The 17,949-nt window shown below is 45.4% G+C and overlaps 2 protein-coding genes across 9 annotated transcripts in view; one reads left to right on the top strand and one right to left on the bottom strand.

The window, feature by feature from the left end:
- The window catches only part of Klhl18 (kelch like family member 18), a 49,521-nt gene extending 32,168 nt beyond the window's left edge, over nucleotides 1-17,353 (bottom strand). For 2 of the 3 annotated variants that reach the window (XM_021171800.3, XM_021171799.3), the window contains exon 1: nucleotides 17,154-17,353. In XM_021171800.3, coding sequence (XP_021027459.1) covers nucleotides 17,154-17,282 — 129 coding nt within the window. In that variant the 5' untranslated portion in view covers nucleotides 17,283-17,353. The remainder of the gene's footprint in view (nucleotides 1-17,153) is intronic. The other variant, XM_085828066.1, reaches the window with a different exon arrangement.
- A 109-nt stretch (nucleotides 17,354-17,462) lies between these two features.
- The window catches only part of Kif9 (kinesin family member 9), a 49,098-nt gene continuing 48,611 nt past the window's right edge, over nucleotides 17,463-17,949 (top strand). For 2 of the 6 annotated variants that reach the window (XM_029482111.2, XM_021172877.3), the window contains exon 1: nucleotides 17,463-17,805. In XM_029482111.2, coding sequence (XP_029337971.1) covers nucleotides 17,601-17,805 — 205 coding nt within the window. In that variant the 5' untranslated portion in view covers nucleotides 17,463-17,600. The remainder of the gene's footprint in view (nucleotides 17,806-17,949) is intronic. The other 4 variants (XM_085828067.1, XM_029482112.2, XM_021172878.3 and 1 more) reach the window with 3 other exon arrangements.

Here is a 17,949-nt window from a genome sequence, read left to right on the forward strand (position 1 = left end):
AGGTGGACTTGTGAGTCTCCTGCTTCAGCCTCCCTAGTGTTAGGGTTATAAGTATCACCACCATGCCTTTAATCTCAGAGACAAGATCTTGCTATATAGCCCTAGCTGGCCAACAACTTTAGCCTAGGCTGCCTTCAACTCAAAGTAATCCTCCTGCTTCAGTCTCCCAAATACTATGATTATAGGCATGTGTCACCATAGTCAGTCCTCTGTTATTAGCCTTCTTTTTTTTTTACTGTGTGATGCTCTCCAGCATCACCTGAAAGGTCAGCAGGTGTGGTAAGGGCCAGGCTGTGGACAGCTTGACTTCAAGGCTACCAATACAATCAGTCCTGAAGAAATAAATGAGCTATACCAGGCTCTCTGCTCAGATGGGCTTCTAACAGGCTAGTGTATAAGAAACTGTCAAGGGAGCTGGGCGTGGTGGCGCACGCCTTTAATCCCAGCACTTGGGAGGCAGAGGCAGGCGGATTTCTGAGTTCGGGGCCAGCCTGGTCTACAAAGTGAGTGCCAGGACAGCCAGGGCTACACAGAGAAACCCTGTCTCGAAAAAACCAAAAAAAAAAAAAGAAACTGTCAAGGAAGGGAGGGGGATTCTTTTTCTTCAAATGCTGGTGATCCGCCCACCAGCCCAAGACACTAACAGAGGAACCTTGACCAGCTTGCTAGAAGCAGAAATAAGCTTCTAAACAAATCCACAGGGCTGGGAGATGGATGGCAAGTGTTCTCAAATACACCAGGTTCAGCCTGAGGGTCTGGCAGTGTTTTAAAGTATATTCCACCAAAAAGTGAAGAGGGGACACGGTGGCACACATCTTTAATCTCAGCACTCAGGAGGCAGAAGCAGGTGGACCTTGGAGTTTGAGGCTAGCCTGGTCTACAAAGTGAGTTCCAGGATAACCAGGATTACCCAGAGAAACTCCATATCAAAATAATAATAATAATTAAAAATAAAATAAGAGATAGAAGGAATATTCCAGACTATTGATGAAGCTTTGGTCTTTCTGCTTTTCAGACTCCACAGGGTAGGAACTCAGGAAGGCAGTGAGAGTTGCTGAGTGTTGACAATGGGATGTGGGGTTCCACCCCACATAAAGAGCAGCCTATTTCCAGCCTCTGAGAAGCCTGTTACCTTTTATCACTCATACCGGACAGGGGAGCAGAGGAGAGGGGGGAAGAGGAAGGCAGAGTCCTCAGGAGTCGCTGCGTCTGACAAGACCAAGATCAAAGCCATTTCTTACCAGTCCAGAGTCCTCATCAGGAGACTTCACATGCACAACCGGCTCCCATCTCACCTTCCTCCTCGCTCCTCTAAGATGGACATACTTGAAACCACCGGATGCTATTTTCATGCCTGAGCCTTTGAGGCCTCCCTCCCTCAGCCCACAATGCCTGTATCCATCCTATCTGTCTAAGATCTGTCATCCTGAAATGCATCAATCCATACCGTTCTTTCCCGTGAAACAGGCACAAACCCTCCATACTTTAAGTAGGAATCGTCCTTTTGGTTTCTTGCAGGCTGCTGGTTACAACTGCACACCACAGAATTCACCACACCGAGTCTTATCTAACAGTGAGTTGAAGAGTATCTTTGCCACTAATCTATAGACACCAAAGACAAACAGAGGCCTCGTTCCTGGTGTTGCCTCATACACCTAGCCAAGCGCCATGCTCAGGTGAATGTGCTTGGCTAGCAGTATGCTGACTCACAGAACATCACAGACAGACAGACTGCCTTGGCCCTGGGGTGGGGGTGGGGTCAGCAGCTGCTTCTGAGCATTTGAAGGACAACGGGAGGTGAAGAAGGTTCAGGTGCCTCAGAATTACCCACTATGCTAGGACAGGGCAGAAGAAAGAAAACACGGGTCATTTCCAAACAGAAACACATGGGTCGGCAGGGAGAGAGGTGTGTGAACCTGTAACTACAACATTAAACACAAATGCCCAGTGTACTAGGACCCCAGTGGCTGCACACACCTGTGATCACACCTGGGAGAAGGTAGCAGATCAAGAGTTCAAGGTCATCTGTGACATCACCAGTTTGAGACCAGCCAGGGGATATCAAACCTGGCCTCAGAAACAAACACACAAAGAGCGGCTCTCCGGAGTGGGGAAGGTTTGCTTGTTTTTCTCTTCTTGAGAAAAGATGAAAGGATCCTTAAGGCACGGACATGACCCTGCCCTACAGATGTGTCTGCAGAGGCACGAAGCATGGAAGACAGAGAGTGCAGACCACAGACAGTTACTGCAGGAGACTGGGCAACTAGAGGAGAAGAGCAAGAGGGGCGAGAGGAAAGTCAGAGTGCTGAAAGCACAGTGGGCATAGCTAGGAAAGCCAGCGGGCTGCCGGGTCCCATCATAAGCACCTTTTGCTGGCCTCTGAGTCAGCAGGGGCAGTGGGGATTTGTGAGCAGCTTAGAGTAATCGGGCAGTCAGTGCAATCAGCAGTCCCTCCCTAAACCCTCCAGAAAACTAGCTGCCATCTGCTGCTTCTGCACTTCCTCCACCTCTGGACAGTGTGATAAACTTATTACATAGTCCAAAACACAAACAACAAGACAGCATTTACCAAAATAAGGCAGAGGTACCTTGGAGACACTGGTTGCTGCACAGCTCTGCTCTGCCCCATACTTCCCTGACAAGTCCATCACCTTATTTCCAGTGAATAGAAGAGTAGGCTTTTCTGGGGTGGTGGGATAGCTTAGTGGAAAGAGCTCACGATACAAGCATGAGGACCTGAGTTCAGATCCAAGCACCACATACAAATCAGGCTGAGGTAGAAAGCGTCTAGAATCTCAGGAGTCAGGACAGGAGGTCCCTGGAGCTCACTGGTCATTCGGTCTAGCCCAGCTGACCTCCAGGTTCAGCGAGAGACCTTAGCTCAAAAACATAAGTGGAGAGCAACTGAGAAAGATAGCCAAGATATCCAGTATTGACCTCTGGCCTCCATATGCATGCACACACAGAGGGACAGGTACAAATGCACCATGCATGCACACACGTGTGGGTGAGCCATAGACAGGACACACACACACACACAAATGAAATGAGATAAATTAAAAGTGTAAAAGAGCCGGGCGGTGGTGGCGCACGCCTTTAATCCCAGCACTTGGGAGGCAGAGGCAGGTGGATTTCTGAGTTCGAGGCCAGCCTGGTCTACAAAGTGAGTTCCAGGACAGCCAGGGCTATACAGAGAAACCCTGTCTCGAAAAACAAAAACAAAACAAAACAAAAAAAAAAAGTGTAAAAGACTAGCCTTCAATAATGAGTTCTTGCTCTGCTTATTCCCACCATCTCCCCTGAACAAAAATGAAGGAAAGTGCGGGTAAAATCCTGTGGATTCCTCATGACCCATGGAGCAATCCTACCATGTATGCTACAGATTTACCCCTAGCCTCTGCCTTCACTCACAAATAAGTCATAATTATTGCTGGCTTTATCCACTTATTCATAAAGGCATGGTGGCTTGGTAAGAATGGCCTCCATACTCATGGGTTTGAATGCTTGCCCCATAGGTAGGGGCACTATTAGGAGGTGTGGTCTTGTTGGGGAAGGGGAGTGAGTCACTGTAGGGTGGGCTTCGAGGACTGTTTTCTTCTGCTGCCTGCAGATTAAGATAGAGACCTCTCAGACGGGCGTGGTGGCACACGCCTTTAATCCCAGCACTCAGGAGGCAGAGGCAGGCGGATTTCTGAGTTCGAGGCCAGCCTGGTCTACAAAGTGAGTTCCAGGACAGCCAGGGCTACACAGAGATACCCTGTCTCGAAAAAACCAAAGAACTATAATAATAATAATAATAAATAAAATAAAAAAGGAAATATTTTCTATGTCAAAAATGGAGAAAAACGCAATGACGGAGGGCATCTGGATCCTGTATAACTTTGTTTCACTTATCAGCTTACAAATAATTATATTTTCAATAATGATCAAATGTTAGATATCCTAATTTTTTTTTTTTTTTTTTTTTTTTTTTTTACTTATTTATTATATGTAAGTACACTGTAGCTGTCTTCAGACACTCCAGAAGAGGGCGCCAGATCTCGTTACGGATGGTTGTTAGCCACCATGTGGTTGCTGGGATTTGAACTCTGGACCTTTGGAAGAGCAGTCGGGTGCTCTTACCCACTGAGCCATCTCACCAGCCCGATATCCTAATTTTTAAGAGAGACTATAACAAAGCGAACTTAGATAATAAAGAACTGAAAAAAAAAATCCCTGCTAAATTACAGACAATATAACAAAATTTAGGCAATCCTTTGAATCATGAAATTTCAGAGGAATCCAACCTACAGCCTACAGCACCACCTTGTGCCACGACTGCAAATGGCAACCCATAGAGATGCAACATTGTGAACTAAGAGTACAGGTGGTATCAGGATGGCATCTTAGCTGGGCGTGGTGGCGCACGCCTTTAATCCCAGCACTTGGGAGGTAGAGGCAGGTGGATTTCTGAGTTCGAGGCCAGCCTGGTCTACAGAGTGAGTTCCTGGACAGCCAGGGCTACACAGAGAAACCCTGTCTCGAAACAAACAAACAAACAAACAAGGAAGGCATGGCATATAATAACTTATGTTCCATTTTGTAGAGTCTGTGCTAATACATCAAACAACCGACCCCGACTCAGGGTTAAACTGGGCTCTGCCGTGAGTTTTGAAAAGGCTGATTCTGAGATTGCTCATTTTTTAAAGATGATGGCTATCTTGGAAATACCTGACAGACTGAAGCTGATGATGCTCTGACATGGGTACACGGGTATCCATTAAAATATAACAATTTTTAGACATTATAGCATAGAAAATGTTACAAATATGTCTTACAATCCTATAGGTCAAACAATTATAAAAGGATGTAGGTAGCTACACTTTAAAGGAAATGCTCATACAACAGACCGGACATATGAGATCTCCAAGAGATAGGTTAAATAACGCTTTATTGTCTTTAAACTTTAAGTGTCAATGAGACAGCACAATTGCTGACAAACACTGGATTTTAAAAAGGACTGCTGAATTAGATCAACATATATATATATAAAACAACTTCAGAATGGAAGGCAAGAAAGGTGTTGTGTTGGGGGAGAGGTTTTGTCTTTGTTACAACAGGAAATGAAAAGCTTTAATTCCTTCAAAATTAATAAAGATTAGATTTGACTAAGGGAGACCTCCTGAAAAATCTTGGCAGCAGACATGACGGAAGAAACAAAGAACAACAACAGACATGTAAAGTATGTGCTGATCGCTCTGTAAGGGACAGCTCTGAAGCTGGCTGAGACATGAATGTCTCCAACCAGGACTTCAACAACAGACATGTAAAGTATGTGCTGATCGCTCTGTAAGGGACAGCTCTGAAGCTGGCTGAGACATGAATGTCTCCAACCAGGACTTCAACAACAGACATGTAAAGTATGTGCTGATCGCTCTGTAAGGGAACAGCTCTGAAGCTGGCTGAGACATGAATGTCTCCAACCAGGACTTCAACAACAGACATGTAAAGTATGTGCTGATCGCTCTGTAAGGGAACAGCTCTGAAGCTGGCTGAGACATGAATGTCTCCAACCAGGACTTCAACAACAGACATGTAAAGTATGTGCTGATAGCTCTGTAAGGGAACAGCTCTGAAGCTGGCTGAGACATGAATGTCTCCAACCAGGACTTCAGCTTGCATAGCCAATAAATCTGGGCGACAGAACTCTCAGGACCTATTATTATCTGCCATCCTTTCAAAAGGCATGGATGAAAATCTGTATTACAGTTTGGGTACAGTCCAAAAAGAGTTATAAAATTTAATGCCTTCTTCCTGCTTGAACATAGAACAGAGAATCACCTTTAGCTGAATTGTGCCTGCTGCACATTCCATATATGTGCTAGTGCAGAAATGTATATTATCTTTGAAAGTTTATAGGTTTACAGAGCGAAAGGACCAGACACCAAAGAAGACAAGACAAGTAGCCCAGGTGATTCAACCTCACAGACTACCTCAAGTGCTGTTTCCTTAAAAACTTGAATCCAGAACAGCTTCACTACAGCTAGCGAAGATAATCCAGCCTCAGAGACTTTTCTAGCCAAGACTTCAATTAAGTCCTGTACTTTCCCATCAGACAGACAGAGACTAGACAGCTAGCTTTCTGGATAGGTTAAAATAAAAAGTCTATGGCCTATGGCGGGGGAAGGAGGGGAGAAGGATAAACTCTGGGAAAGAGTGAGAAAGAGTGAGGCATGGGAACCCTGGCCACCGAGATGCCGCGGAAGTCAGACTATGACCCTGAGGAGAGGTAACCAACCATGTGGCAGAACTTAGATTAGTACAGACAGGATAACTGAGTTACGAGCTAGTTGGGAACAAGCCTAGCTTAAGGCCTAGGCTTTAATTCATAAATAAATAAGCCAGCTGGGCAGTGGTGGCGAACGCCTTTAATTCCAGCAGTTGGGAGGCAGAGGCAGGCGGATTTCTGAGTTCGAGGCCAGCCTGGTCTACAAAGTGAGTTCCAGGACAGCCAGGGCTATCAGAGAAACCCTGTCTCGGGAAAAAAAAAAAAAAAAACATAAATAAATAAGCCTCTGCATCATTCATTATTGGGGAACTGAGGTGGACATAGAAAAGGCCCAGCTAGCTACAGAGAGAAGAGAAAGGGAGCGAGCGGTCGCTAATTAGTGAGCACTACTGTCTAATCTGACTATGTGAGTTCTATCCCAGGGCTCTGTAAGGTAGATGGGGAGAAGTAATGCCCACATGTTGCTCTGTGACCTCTACGTGTTCTCTGAGGCATGTTCTCACTCCCTCCACAATAATAAATCAATATATTTTAAAATTTTACATAAATGTATATAGAGCATACATAAATATACAGCTGAACATGTGGTTCATGCTGATAATCTCCGCATTCATGAAACCAAGGCAGAGGACTTGTCAAAGTCAGTCAAGCTACACAGTGAGCTCTAGGTTAACCTAAGCTGCAGAATCAGACCTTATCTCAAAAACAAAGCAAAGCAAAACAAAACACACTTTATTTGGTGTGTAAGAACAGGTGTGTATGTGTGTGCATGTGGGTGTAGAGGTAAGAGGGCAATCTCTGGGATCATTCCTCAGCACTGTCCATCCACTTCGCTGTCCTGGAACTTGCCAGTTCAACATATATATGTGATAACCTCAGAATATATATGATGACTGACTGGTGAACCCCAGATATGCACCCATCTCTGCACCATCATGCCCAAACTTTGGTTCTGGGAAGCAAGCTAAGCCATCTCCCTAGCCCTTTTTCAACCACTTCTGCAAGTAGCCGGGCATCCTCAGCTTCAAGTGAGGCAGAAAGGGAATTTGGTGCCCTTCATTAACAATTTGGAAACAGTCATCTTCATGCTGTAATGGTGCTATGAGACTTTACGATCAAAATTGAGAATTTTGAATAAAGCCATCTGTCTTTACTGTGTTTCTTCCTATAGCACTAGAGATGGAAACCAGGGCCTCCCATACACTGAGTGCGTGTCCCACAGCCAAACTCCATCCCTAGCCCCTCAGCCATACCATTTAGTAGGAGACACTTCAATACCTAGATACTGTATGTGGAGTCACAAAGTAACTGTCACTGTACCCTAAAAAACTTCAGCGCTACAAAGGACCATTAAAACACACGGAGGCCGGGCTGGTGAGATGGCTCAGTGGGTAAGAGCACCCGACTGCTCTTCCGAAGGTCCAGAGTTCAAATCCCAGCAACCACATGGTGGCTCACAACCATCTGCAACGAGATCTGGCACCCTCTTCTGGAATGTCTGAAGACAGCTACAGTACTTACATATAATAAATAAATAAATCTTAAAAAAAAAAAAAAACAAGCCGGGCATGGTGGCGCACGCCTTTAATCCCAGCACTCGGGAGGCAGAGGCAGGCGGATTTCTGAGTTCGAGGCCAGCCTGGTCTACAAAGTGAGTGCCAGGACAGCCAGGGCTACACAGAGAAACCCTGTCTCGAAAAACCAAAAAAAAAAAAAAAAAAAAAAAAACACACGGAGGCCAATAAGCTGTAGCTAACTGTGTTTGTTTCAGACTTCCCTTTGTCAATAATTTTATTACAACACAGCCACATCAGTGCTTAAGTGTACTGTGCAGGGCGGCTTTTCAAATTATTCACAGTCACAACTGAAACTGTATTACCTAAAATCCCCAAGGATTCTATTTTTAGGTTTTCTAGCTCATAGCTCACACACACTTTGATTCATTCATTTTTGTTCTCAACTGGAAGAAATGATGCAGTCCGATGTTTGGGTATTCTCTATTCTCTCTATGGTCTTGCTGACACATAACCTAACTGCAAAGAAGCTAGATGGTCCCATGCCAAAGAGGCGGGAGTGCCAAAAGTCAACAAGTTGAGAGTAGGAAGGTGAGGGCCACGCTTGTCATTTAGGAAAGTCTGGGAACATGCTTTAGAAAAACAGTGTGGTTTCATTTTGCCATCATCAAGCTGAACCAGGTGGGGCTAAGCGCAAACAAAGGAGTCTCATGCACACAACAATAAAGGAACTGTCTACGGTGAGAAGCATCCCCAGACACAGGCTTCTGACAGTCATTCACCCCGCCAAGCTCCAGAAGCATCAGGGAATCCCATGGATGGCTCTCTACTGCTAACAGTGTTGCAGACTGCTGAGCCTCCAGCTTCCCATACGTCAGCTGTCAGGCAGCATTCCGTGCAGTCTCTCACAGCCGCCCAGTCAGCATCCAAACGTTAAACTGCACCATCCAAAATGTAAATCAAACGAGAAAGAGATCAAAGCCTTGTTGTTTTGAAGCAGGCTCACCTTTTAGCCAAAACTAGCCTGGAGTTTACTAGGTAGCCCAGGCTGACTTTAAATCGGTGTCAGTCCTCCAGTTTCGGCCTCCCATGTTTTGGGATTACAGGCGAGAACCACCACACCTGGGCAAAAGCAAACTTTTGCTGAGTATCAAGTTCTTGCCACAAGTGCTTTGCTCCTCAAGGAGTGTATTCTTCCCCTGTGACTACTTTAGAGACCAGGGACTCTAAAAGTGAACACTACTTTAAAAAATTGGGAGAAAGTCTTGTGAATAAAGTAGTCAACAAGTGTTGAGAAGTTGAAGTTCATACAGGTCTCCATGTGTGGCCTCTCAGCACTCTGAGGCTGAGGCTCGAAGATCACCAAGTCTGAGACTGCCCTGGCTACCCAGTCAGTTTCCCGCCATCCTCAACTACAGAGCGAGACTCTGTATCAAAGCTACCCCCACCCCCAACACCTACCAAAAAATACAAATAAAAAGAAAGAAAGAAAGAATTTACATCTAGAAGTCAGCCAAAGGGTCTTTCTTTTCCTCTCTGCTGCAACATCTGTGGTGTTGAATTTAGACACACTAACATCACCACCTTCCAGGCTCAGAAGTGACTCTAAGGTGGTCTGGTTGTATCCTGCTCTGTGTGCTTCATGCCATCCGCCCCAGCGCAGGAGAGTCAGCTGACAGAGAGCACAAAAGCATCACTTCCACCCATACAAAAATAGCTACATTGGATCTCAGCTAATGCAGTTTTGTGCCTTGGATAAATCCCTTAATAGCTTTAAGCTTCAGGCTTTTCGTTCTACAAAATAAATGGCTTTAGTAGAGCCCTCTATAGATTCCTTTTAACATAGTTATTCTAGCTCTATAATTACCCTGTATCATACACTATACCATACATAACAAATATGGCATGCACCAGCAAGTTCTGACTTCACGTTCTTCTCCACCTACTCCTCTCCTGCAGACAGGGAATGACTTCAGACTCACATGTGCAGCGCTCCAAGCCAGCTTCGGGGGAAATTCTGTACCTGGATCTGGTGGCCCAAAAGAAAACATTCTAACACTGTGCCCTTCGCTCATAGAAAAGGCATTTCCTTCTGGAGGTTAAAGTCTCTAGTTCAGAAATTTTTCAGGGACAGAAGAGATGGCTGTCGGGTCAACTGTGTGCCACACAAGCCCCTCAAATTTGAGTTCAACTCTTGGAATCCACAAAAAGGCAGAAAGACTCCACAAAGTTGTGCTCTGACCTCCACACATGTGTCATGGCAAAGTGTGCACCCCACACCCACCCACCCATCACACAAGCACACAGTCCTCCCCATCTCCTCTAAGCTCACAGGGTCTGTGAATACTAAATATGCAGGGTTGCTAACAGTCTCCCCATTCTGCTTTCACAAATACAGAAGAAAGGGAGTGTGTGAGTTGAGGAGAAAATAGGAATAACCCCCCTGCGGCCTTGAGATCTCAGGAGAAAGGGTGAGATCTGGATCTGGGAGGTGGCTGGACCCCGGCGAACCCGATGCTCGCCTTGGAACTCTGTCAGAGGCGTGGAGATGAGATGGGGAGAGAAGCTGAGAACTCCCACAGACACAAACTGCTCTATCCAGACCTCAGTCACATCCCACAGGATGCCAAGAACCCCTGAGCTATCCTCCTTGCCAAAGAGAACAACCATGGGTTTTTGTTTTGTATCTAATAAGTTTATATTCAAAACAAAACAAAAACTACTCAGGAGGCAGAGGCAGGCGGGTCTCTGCGAGTTCGAGGCCAGCCTGGTCTGGAGACCTAGTTCTACGATAGCAAAGGCTAAACAAATAAACCCTGTCTTGAAAAAAAAAATACAACAGAGGAATGGATACAGAAATTATGGTACATTTACACAATGGAGTACTACTCAGCTATTAAAAAGAATGAATTTATGAAATTCCTAGCCAAATGGATGGACCTGGAGGGCATCATCTTGAGTGAAGTAACACAATCACAAAAGAACTCACACAATATGTATTCACTGATAAGTGGATATTAGCCCAAAACTTAGGATACCCAAGATATAAGATACAATTTGATAAACGCATGAAACTCAAGAAGAATGAAGACCAAAGTGTGGACACTGTGCACCTTCTTAGAATTGGGAACAAAACACCCAGGGAAGGAGTTACAGAGACAAAGTTCGTAGCTGTGATGAAAGGATGGACCATTTAGAGACTGCTGTATCCAGGGATCCGTCCCATAATCAGCTTCTAAACGCTGACACCATTGCATACACTAGCAAGATTTTGCTGAAAGGACCCAAATATAGCTGTCTCTTGTGAGACGATGCTGGGGCCTAGCAAACACAGGAGTGGATGTTCACAGTCAGCTATTGGATGTATCACAGGGCTCCCAATGGAGAAGCTAGAGAAAGTACCCAAGGAGCTAAAGGGATCTGCAATCCTATTGTTGGAACAACATGATGTACTAACCAGAACCCTGGAGCTCTTGTCTCTAGCTGCATATGTATCGAAAGATGGCCTAGTCGGCCATCAATGGAAAGAGAGGCCCATTGGACTTGCAAACTTTATATGCCCCAATATAGGGGAATGCCAGGGCCAAAAGAATGGGAATGGGTGGGTAGGGAAGTGGGGGGCGCTATGGGGGACTTTTGGGATAGTATTGGAAATGTAATTGAGGAAAATATGTAATAAAAATAAAAAAAAAAAGAAAAAAAAATAATCAAACAACCAAACAAAAAAGTTCAAGTGATTGCAATAAAAAGGTGTTTTTTAAATTCTATTTTTAATTAACTAATAAATTTAGAGACAGGGTCTCTCTATTTAGCTCTGGACTGGAGCTCAGAGAGATACCTCTGCCTCTGCCTTCAGAGTGCTGGGATCAAAGGTGTGTGCCACGAAACTTGGGTAAAATATGATTGATTTTTAAAACAAAAACAACTAATAGATTACTCTTCTTTGTCACACTTCTACTTAACTACCCAACAGGCTCCCAGGGAATTTAAGATTAAATATTTCCAAAAAGAAAATTAAATCTAGGTTCACTCGTCAGCCGTGGACTTTGAGGGCGTGAGAAGACCATGCACGCACACTTTCAGTCTTCCTCGGGATGAGAGGAAAGAGGAGAGCTTATGGTGTTAAGACTGAAGTATCTTAAATCCCATCACAAAACAGTCATTGAAGTAAGTCCTGATGCTGTCAGTCACAGAGGGCTCAACACTAGACCGTAGAAACTACACTACAAGTCTAACCCTTCTTTTGCCTAGTTCAGCCTGTAACCGTGAACAAGACCTTTTCAGGCTCTGGTCTCAACTGTTAATGCAAACTATTGAAGTAGAGCAGTAGATTGCAAACTCTTTGAAGGCAAGGGGCATAGATAAACTAAGATAAATTCAAACCTGCACACCTAAACCAAGTGTAGTGGGGGCACTGTTCAAGGTTATTCTCAGTTACATAGCAAATGCAAGCCAAACCCAGCATACATAAAACCCTGCCTCAAAAAAACAAACACAGGGGCTGGTGAGATGGTTCAGTGGGTAAGAGCACCGACTGCTCTTCCAAAGGTACTGAGTTCAAATCCCAGCAACCACATGGTGGCTCACAACCACCCATAATGAGATCTGATATCCTCTTCTGGTGCGTTTGAAGACAGCTACAGTGAACTTATACTAAAATAAATCTTTGGCTGGAGCAAGTGGGGTTGGCTAGAGCAAGCAGAGGTCCTAAGTTCAATTCCCAACAATCACATGAAGGCTCACAACCATCTGTACAACTAAAGTGTGCACTCATATACATAAAATAAATAAATCTTAAAAAAATGAAAGAAAGAAAGAAAGAAACATATGTCAGTAAAATAAAAGCCAGAACCTTCTCTGCTTAAAAAAAAAAAGACCAAAACAAACAAACAAACAAACAAAAAAACACAAATAGCTAGGCATAGTGGGAAAGGCCTTTAGTCCCAGCACTTGGCAGACAGAGGCAGGCTAACCTCTATGAGTTCCAGGGCAGTCTGGTCTACATAGTGAGTTCCAGGACAGCCTGAGCTAGAGTTCCAAGACAGCCTGAGCTACGTAGTGGGTAACTGTTTTGAAACAAACATAAATAAACAAAACAAAAACCCTGCTAATGGAACACATACTTTTATTTATACTTTGTCTTAGCTAGGGTTCCATTGCTGTGAAGAAACACTATGACCAAAGCAACTCTTATAAAGGACAACATTTAATTGGGGCTGGCTTATAGGTTCAGAAAGGTTCAGTCAATTATCATCAAGGTCGGAAGCATGGCAGCATCCAGGCAGGCACGGTGCTGGAGGAGCTGAGAGTTCTACATCTTATTCCAAAGGCAGCTAGGAAAAGACTGGCATCTCAGGCAGCTAAAGGGAAGCTCTCAAATCCCACCCCTACAGGGACACACTTCCTCCAAAAAGATCACACCTACTCCAACAACGTCATACTGCCAAATAGTGCCACTCCCTGGGCCAAGCACATTCAAACCACCATATACTTTCTTCGGAAACATCATTAAATTATTATTAATGTCAGAAGCAATGGCATGCACCTATAGTCCCAGTTATTTGGGAAACAGAAGCATGAAGATCACTTGAACACAAAAGTTTAGAGCCAGCCTGCTCAACACATTAGGATCTTATCTCTTTAATTATTATTAAAGGCTTGAGAGATGGCTCTGTGGTTAAGAGCACTGGCTACTCTTCCAGAGGACTCAGGTTCAATTCCCGGCAACCACACAGCAGCTCACAAACATCTGTTATTCTACTTCTGAGGGATCCAATGTCCTCTTTAGCCTCTAAGGGCACCAGGCACACAAGTGATGTACACCTGTACATGCAGGAAAACACATCCATATACATAAAAACAAACAAGTAGAAAATATAGCTGGATGGTGGTGGCATATGTCTTTAATCCCAGCACTTAGGAGGCAGGGGCAGGTAGATCTCTGAGTTCAAGACCAACCTGGTCTACAAAGGGAGTTCCAGAAAAGCCAGGACTACACAGAGAAACCCTGTCTCAAAAAAAAAAAACAAAACACACACACACACAATAAATAAATAAATAAGTAAACAAACAATAAAACACAAATACCTACTATTCATTGAGCATTTATTACATGAAGTTTGAAGCTTATTAACTAATTGAATCCTTAGCAGTCAGGTGGGTAATGATGTCCATTCACAGAGGAACAGACTGACTCACTAGCATTTAAGGAATTTAAGTTTTGTCAGCTATGAAGTGGCAGAGCCAGGATTCATATACAGGCAGAGCCTCTCAGATCATAAGATCAGCAACATTCCCAAGAAAAACCCAGCACAGAGAGATTACAAACGCCAGCCAATGCATACAAGATGAAAAGCAGACAAGTTAGTGTCTGACTTCAATGGAGAATTCTGAGCATCCCAGAGGTCAGCACCTACAGAACCACCTCCAACTCCAAGCACCAGGAACACTTGACTCCTCTGTGTGTGTGTCATGAGGAGGGGCCCAGAACAGGCAATACTCGTCCTCTCTACCAGGCAAGCAACTGCTGTCACTGCCCTAACAAAAAACAGGTGGTTACCTTCTCAGCAGTTTGAGCTCCCTGACTCCCGACTTGGGGAACTAGGGCATTACTGACCTCAAAGGAGATTCATTGACTCTGAATACATCCTGAGAGGACAAGTCCTTTATTTTATAGCTATGGTTCTCACAATGCAGTCCTAGAGGAAGAGAGCATCACTGGTGAACTCGACGGGGCTCATGCCAGACCTATGAATCAGAAATCCCAGGATGAGCGATACGAACAAGGCCACCAGGTGAGTCTCATATCTGCTGAAGTTTGCAAACAACTACTCTAATGGGGGGGGGGGCAGCTAGTTATTAAACCACCAGCCAATTCTTTAGAATCTGCTTATTTGAAAAACAGTCTGGACTCATGGGAAGGTGGAGAAAAGAGTAAATTATGAGAAACCAAGATAGATTTTGCAGAGAAGCTCTTGTGAGTAGTGACTGTAGCGTTGGTGTACTGGGCCTTTCTATGGCTCCTAGCACCAGAGTTCTCCTGAGGTTCTATAGAAGGGGGTTTGGGAACCAGTGCAATAAACGTTGTCTATAGTCTAGCTCCGGTCTATGCTTTTACACAGGTCCTTATGACTCTGGCCTGACACAAGCAAAGTAACTGACACTTGCACTCTCAGTCGGAAAGACGTTTGAACGATACAATTGTTCCTTTGCTTGAATGGAAAAGATTTTCGTGGGGAAAAAAAAATCATACAAGCAATTTCTGCTGTAAGTTTGGTAGATTCAGCATTTACGTTGAATGCAGAGGCAAATGTATGGCTTTACGGAAGTATCTGTGACCACACTCTATCTATCTACCATATAGCTTTTCTTACTGGCTCACCTTTTATAGCCTGAATCTTTAAAAACAAACACTTTTCTTTTTCTGCCGTCTCTTTGTGTGTGTGGGTGTGAGCGTGCAGGTGCCACAGCACACCTAAGGAAGGGCAGAGGGCCATTTTCAGGAGTCAGTTCTCTCCCTCCACTATGTGGGTCCAGGGATGGAACTCATCAGGCTTGGCAGCAAGTCCCTTTCCTCACTCAGCTTATCACCAGCACACAGCCTAAATCCTAGCCCAAAACTTCTTTCTTATTACTGCCTTTCACCAGTCTCTACATCCCAAAGGTCGGTGCCACAATTAAATCAGTCTGCTTCCAAATCTCTGCTGGCCTTGCCATCTTCTGCATCCTTTAATCCAGCTTATTTTTCTTAATCCTCTTGGTTTCCCTATCTTATCTGAGACGATCTGCCCCTTCTCAGACCATTTCACTACTCTAATTAGAGATCCATTTCTTTCAGGATTGATGAAAAAGTTAACATGGGTGTTATACAAAGAACACCAAATATCTAATCCTCATTAATGGTGAGGTTTAAGAATCGTCTTTAAGCCGGGCAGTGGTGGCGCACACCTTTGATCCCAGCACTTGGGAAGCAGAAGTGGGCAGATTTCTTAGTTCCAGGCCAGCCTGGTCTACAAAGTGAGTTCCAGGACAGCCAGGGCTACACAGAGAAACCCTGTCTCAAACAAACAAACAAAAACAAACACAAAAAACCCCACAAACAAACAAACAAACAAACAAAAAGAATCGTCTTTAAACTGAGTGGTGGTGGCTCACACTTGAAAAGCCAAAAACAAGCAAAGAACAAAAATTATTTTCACATTTTGAAATTAAAACTTAAAGAGATTAAGTAATGTGCCCATGGATACAGCTAGTGTGTTCTTTCTCCAAAGCCACCCTCAGTTTGTTTTGCTTTTTAAAGTGCCAAACCATTAACCATTCTATTTTTTTTTTCCCCCGAGACAGGGTTTCTCTGTATAGCCCTGGCTGTCCTGGAACTCACTCTGTAGACCAGGCTGGCCTTGAACTCAGAAATCTGCCTGCCACTGCCTCCCCAGTGCTGGGATTAAAAGAGTGCTCCACCATTGCCCAGGAGTCACCCTACTCCTACCAGTCTGACTCGAATACATGGAGAAGCAATGCTTCCTTAACTCAGTAGAAGTCTAAGAGGTGTCTGTGTCTTTCTGTTGTTTTGAAACAGGAAGAGGGAGTGTCACACTGAGACAGTAAGAGCCTTCCAGGCAAGGTCCAACAGGAAAAACCACAGGCAGGCAGTATCTCCCCACCTGGAGGGATCCACCTGGCTCAGCAGGGCACCAAGGGGCAGCCCAGCACGACTCAAAGCACAGGGGGTACTGGCCCTTGACACCAGACCAGAATGCTGGATGGGAACAGGTGGCAAAAACATCCCTCTCCCCAAACAGTCCTTTAGCCTGGCCTCCAGGACCTTTTAAGGTGGTGACAGTAGATTGTTTTCCAGAATGGAGCAGAGTAGCCCACATCAAAAGATTTCCAGATCCGATTCTAAAAGCGCCAAGGGCAAGCAATGACTCCTGAAGAGAAGGCTTAGCATTTACAACAGCACAGCCAACTTCAAGGAGCCCAAAGAAATGACTTTAGGACAAGATAAGATGTTTTAGTGGTACCCATGGAATGTGGAGTCAGCCACCGCCCCTTCCTCCATGGTCTGCCTGTAAGAACATTTTCTCTTTTCTATATGACAGAAAAGGAGGCGGATACCCCAATGTCTCCTGCTCTTAGGGCGTCAGAGGCACACCTCTCAATCTTTCCTCCCAATGGCTGAACGGCTGTCCCCTTTACTCTCCCAACTTGGCCTCATTCCCCCTCTGCGCTTGGCACCGCTCTCTACTACTCTGCTCCCCTCTAACCTTTCTCCACCCACAGTCGGCTGGACCACTCTTCCCCTGTCCACCACCCTTTTCTTCCCGCTCAGTCCCTTTCCCTTCAGCCAGCCACCGCCCAGACCATGGTACCTTTAGCGTCACGTCGCATAGCTTGCCCTGCCGCCGGATCTCCTCCATGACGCCGTAGCCGCGACTAGGCAACTCCGACACGGAGAAATGCACCAAGTCCTCCAGCTCCTCCGCGCCGTCCTCCACCATCTTCCCCGGCCGCCGCAACTGCGCAGGCCTGGCCGGCAGGCTTCACACTAACCAGGGCGGGGCAAGGGCTCACGCTGAAGGCAGCCCAGAACGCGAAGCCGGAATCTCACTGGCCTGCCCGGCCACCGTACCCACAAAGTCCTCGACACCGGAAGTCTCGCTGTCCCGCTTCCTGGTTTATACATAGCCTTTTTTTTTCCCCCGTAACTCAAACTCTGGCTTCGCATATACAGCTACTCTACGCCTCCCAGGTTAATTGACTCCATCTCTGTCTTCTTTTTTCAGCTCTGAGTTTCCCTGTATCTTCAACGGAGAAATATGGGCTTAAATTCCGCCACCACCCTACACTACTTCCGTAATCCCTGCAGGCTTCCTGTTGCCATGGCGACTGTGTACACAGCCAGTCGGCTAGCTGTCCTGGTTGCGTACAGAGCTCCCTCAAGTTGCTGCAGTTCTTGCGGTCGCTCTACCCGAGCGCCACTGCCCCGCGAGGTGAGCAGTGGTCACGAGCCGGTGGCGTTAGGTAAAAGGGAAACCTGGTGGGGATATTCCCCCGGCTGCTGTCAGTGGCTGGGTTCCTAACTCCTTTGGTTCTTTTATTTGTAAAAGAAAAAGAAAAAGAAAAATCCGAGACACCCCTGGAGAGCGTGTTATCGCTATGCTCCTT

This window comes from Mus caroli, unplaced genomic scaffold (assembly GCF_978045245.1).
Source record: "Mus caroli unplaced genomic scaffold, Mus_caroli_1 scaffold_11, whole genome shotgun sequence".
In the NCBI taxonomy this organism is placed as follows: Eukaryota; Metazoa; Chordata; class Mammalia; order Rodentia; family Muridae; genus Mus; species Mus caroli.